This window comes from Monodon monoceros, unplaced genomic scaffold, assembly GCF_005190385.1.
Source record: "Monodon monoceros isolate NGI ecotype Baffin Bay Population unplaced genomic scaffold, NGI_Narwhal_1 Contig5791_ctg1, whole genome shotgun sequence".
NCBI lineage: Eukaryota > Metazoa > Chordata > Mammalia > Artiodactyla > Monodontidae > Monodon > Monodon monoceros.
The window spans coordinates 1-3,134 of record NW_021701576.1 but is presented as its reverse complement, the minus strand read 5'-3'; the positions used below and the strand labels follow the sequence as shown (position 1 = coordinate 3,134).

Here is a 3,134-nt window from a genome sequence, read left to right as displayed (position 1 = left end):
CGAGTACGAAGACGTCCTAGAAGAGCCCGACCCTACGGGAGGACCCGTGGCTGCCTCCAAGAAGCGAAACTGGGCGCCCTGGCCGCGCCCAAGAACGCAGCGGCAAGCTCGCCAGGCCAGAGAATCCGACCGACCAAACTCAAAGATCTTCACACCCCGGAAGGCGGCCAGCAAGCAGGGGACTAGGCCGGATACCTAGGCTTTCTTTAGCCTATCTGTTGGAGCCAAACGCTCTGCCCGCTCTAACAGCCTCTCCCCCCGGGCGTATGCGAGGGCCCGCCGGGAGAGCACGGCCAAGTGGCACAGCTTCTTCCAAGTGCAGTTGTGGGTGGCTCTGAAAAGAGCCTTTGGATATGATGGAACCTCGAGCCGAGCGCACACTTAAGCCCGCTCCCCGCGGATGCGGCGGGCCAGCTGGATGTCTTTGGGCATGATGGTCACGCGCTTGGCGTGGATAGCACACAGGTTCGTGTCTTCAAACAGCCCCACCAGATAGGCCTCGCTCGCCTCCTGCAGCGCCATCACGGCCGAGCTCTGGAAGCGCAGGTCAGTCTTGAAGTCCTGCGCGATCTCGCGCACTAGCCGCTGGAAGGGCAGCTTGCGGATCAGCAGCTCGGTCGACTTCTGGTAGCGCCGGATCTCCCGCAGGGCTACGGTGCCCGGCCGGTAGCGGTGCGGCTTCTTGACGCCGCCGGTGGCCGGCGCGCTCTTGCGGGCCGCCTTGGTGGCCAGCTGCTTCCGCGGGGCCTTGCCACCGGTCGACTTGCGGGCAGTCTGCTTTGTACGGGCCATAGCGAACCGAGGCACAAGCTCACCAGCGAAGCGATACACAAGGACAGGAACCGGGATCAGCCCACCGCAGCGGTCTTTATAGGCACAGTCTTTTCCCGATTGGGCGGGACAATAATTGAAAGTCCCGCGCTGGCTGTCCATTGGTTGTGACGTCATCGGCACTAGCGCCACTGATTGGCTTGGGCAGAATCCCCCCCTACCCCCGTCCACCCGCCTCCCTTTCTACTTTCCAGTTTGCCAACAGTTTTCCCTGCCTTGTTTTTCCTTTCTTTCAGGGTGAGAGTTAGTTTTGAGCGCAACTGTGTCAGAATGTTCCTCCTCAGCCCTTCGCTCCCTTGGAACGCGCTACCCGCGAAACCCTCTTTCTACGCTTTCTAGCTCCCGAATTGAACCTCAACCTTCTGTTTGGCCCCGCCGCCCCGCCGCCCCGCCGCCCCCGGAACGCCTTGTTGCCTTCTCAGAGCCCCCTAGCTTAGTTGGCATGACGGATCGTTGGGGGGTTTTTGTTTTGTTTTGTTTTCGCCTTTCGGTGCTTTTCGGATCGGAAAGTTATGCGCGGCCCCCTCCGGGGGCAAGATTCCGCCTCCGAAACCCTAAGTAGGGACCTGTACCTCCGCCGCGAAGGCGCCTTTTTTTTCCCCCTTTGACACAGTCGACTCACTTAAGCCAAACCCCAGGTCCGCCACACTCCCGAAAACTGTCCGCTCCCCTAACCGACTGGGGTGAACGGGGCGTGTACGTGTGTGTGAGAGAGGGAACGTCCCCTTGGTACTAGACCTCAAGTGTTGAGCAGAGGCCTGGGGAACCACTATACTATAGAGTCGCTCACTAGGCATCCGACTCCGAGTTAAGGCATCGCGGGTCGCCTGACGGAGCACTTAGAACGGAGTCGACCCTGGCGCCCAAGAGGCTTGCTACCTTCACCTGAGTTAACTAACCTCCCGGATCTACAACCCGCCGCCACCCACGCACGCACGCACAACACCAGTAGGGTACTCAAAGATTCCAGAGGATGGGCGAATGGCACTCCCTCCCGCTCTGTACCCCTGGGCTGCACGTCTACTACTGAGAAAGCTGAAGTTGAGCAAGCTAGGTGTATGGAACAACCCTTCTTATTTGAAAACGTGGGTGGCTCTGAAAAGAGCCTTTGATTTCACAGGTGCCCCTTCAGGTAGGGGGCTTGGGAGGGCTTCCGGAGACCGGCCTCACTTGCCCTTCGCCTTGTGGTGGCTCTCCGTCTTCTTGGGGAGCAACACGGCCTGAATGTTCGGCAAAACGCCGCCCTGGGCGATGGTGACTTTGCCCAACAGCTTGTTCAGCTCCTCGTCATTACGAATGGCCAACTGCAGGTGACGAGGAATGATGCGCGTCTTCTTGTTGTCTCGGGCCGCGTTGCCCGCCAGCTCCAGGATTTCGGCGGTCAGGTACTCGAGGACTGCCGCCATGTACACCGGCGCGCCGGCCCCCACTCGCTCGGCGTAGTTGCCTTTGCGCAGCAGGCGGTGCACTCGCCCCACCGGGAACTGCAGACCTGCGCGGGACGACCGCGACTTGGCCTTGGCACGAGTCTTGCCTCCTTGTTTGCCACGACCAGACATGACAGCCACTAGCACTACAAAATACCCCCGCTTAACGGCTAACAAATTCACTCTCAACAGCGCCGCTTCACCCTTTTATAGGCAGAACGGCGATTGTCTACGGAGCAATTTGATTGGCTAAAACACATCTTTGTCCTGATGACCAATAGGATAGCTCAACCAGAATCCGCTCATTTACATAACCTCGTCCCCCTCGCAAGAGAGCCGCTGAAAACTCGCGAATCGCAACGCGGCGTAATCCGAACCTTAATTTGCGTACAGCCTCTATAAGTACCGAGTCGTTTCCGGCAACCTCGGTGCCGCTGTTGTGTTTGCGTTCGTGGAGGTTTCTGCAGCTCGTGCTTGCCGTTATGCCTGAGCCGGCAAAATCCGCCCCGGCGTCCAAGAAGGGCTCGAAGAAAGCTGTCACCAAAGCCCAGAAGAAGGACGGCAGGAAGCGCAAGCGCAGCCGCAAGGAGAGCTATTCTATCTATGTGTACAAGGTACTGAAGCAAGTGCACCCGGACACCGGCATCTCGTCCAAGGCCATGGGCATCATGAACTCGTTCGTCAACGACATCTTCGAGCGCATCGCGGGCGAAGCGTCGCGCCTGGCGCATTACAACAAGCGCTCGACCATCACCTCCCGGGAGATCCAGACGGCCGTGCGCCTGCTGCTGCCCGGCGAGCTGGCCAAGCACGCCGTGTCCGAGGGCACCAAGGCGGTCACCAAGTACACCAGCTCCAAGTGAGTTCCTGCCGGGA

At 59.5% G+C, this 3,134-nt stretch overlaps 3 protein-coding genes across 3 annotated transcripts; 1 reads left to right on the top strand and 2 right to left on the bottom strand.

Annotated features, from left to right (window-relative positions):
- Positions 1-22: 22 nt before the first annotated feature.
- Positions 23-966, bottom strand: LOC114890486 (histone H3-like). Its single transcript, XM_029214002.1, has one exon. The coding sequence runs from the start codon at positions 946-948 to the stop codon at positions 382-384; it is 567 nt and encodes a 188-aa protein (XP_029069835.1). The 5' UTR covers positions 949-966; the 3' UTR covers positions 23-381.
- Positions 967-1,893: 927 nt separating this feature from the next.
- LOC114890494 (histone H2A type 2-A) lies at positions 1,894-2,620 on the bottom strand. Its single transcript, XM_029214013.1, has one exon. It carries the CDS (start codon positions 2,388-2,390, stop codon positions 1,998-2,000), a length of 393 nt encoding a protein of 130 aa, XP_029069846.1. The 5' UTR covers positions 2,391-2,620; the 3' UTR covers positions 1,894-1,997.
- A 17-nt stretch (positions 2,621-2,637) lies between these two features.
- Positions 2,638-3,128, top strand: LOC114890501 (histone H2B type 2-E-like). The gene has a single exon (XM_029214022.1). It carries the CDS (start codon positions 2,741-2,743, stop codon positions 3,119-3,121), a length of 381 nt encoding a protein of 126 aa, XP_029069855.1. The 5' UTR covers positions 2,638-2,740; the 3' UTR covers positions 3,122-3,128.
- Positions 3,129-3,134: the final 6 nt, after the last annotated feature.

Excerpts from the sequence above, each read along its gene's own strand:
- LOC114890486 (XM_029214002.1), bottom strand. The coding sequence starts at position 948 with ATGACGTCACAACCAATGGACAGCCAGCGCGGGACTTTCAATTATTGT.
- LOC114890494 (XM_029214013.1), bottom strand. The coding sequence starts at position 2,390 with ATGTCTGGTCGTGGCAAACAAGGAGGCAAGACTCGTGCCAAGGCCAAG.
- LOC114890501 (XM_029214022.1), top strand. The coding sequence starts at position 2,741 with ATGCCTGAGCCGGCAAAATCCGCCCCGGCGTCCAAGAAGGGCTCGAAG.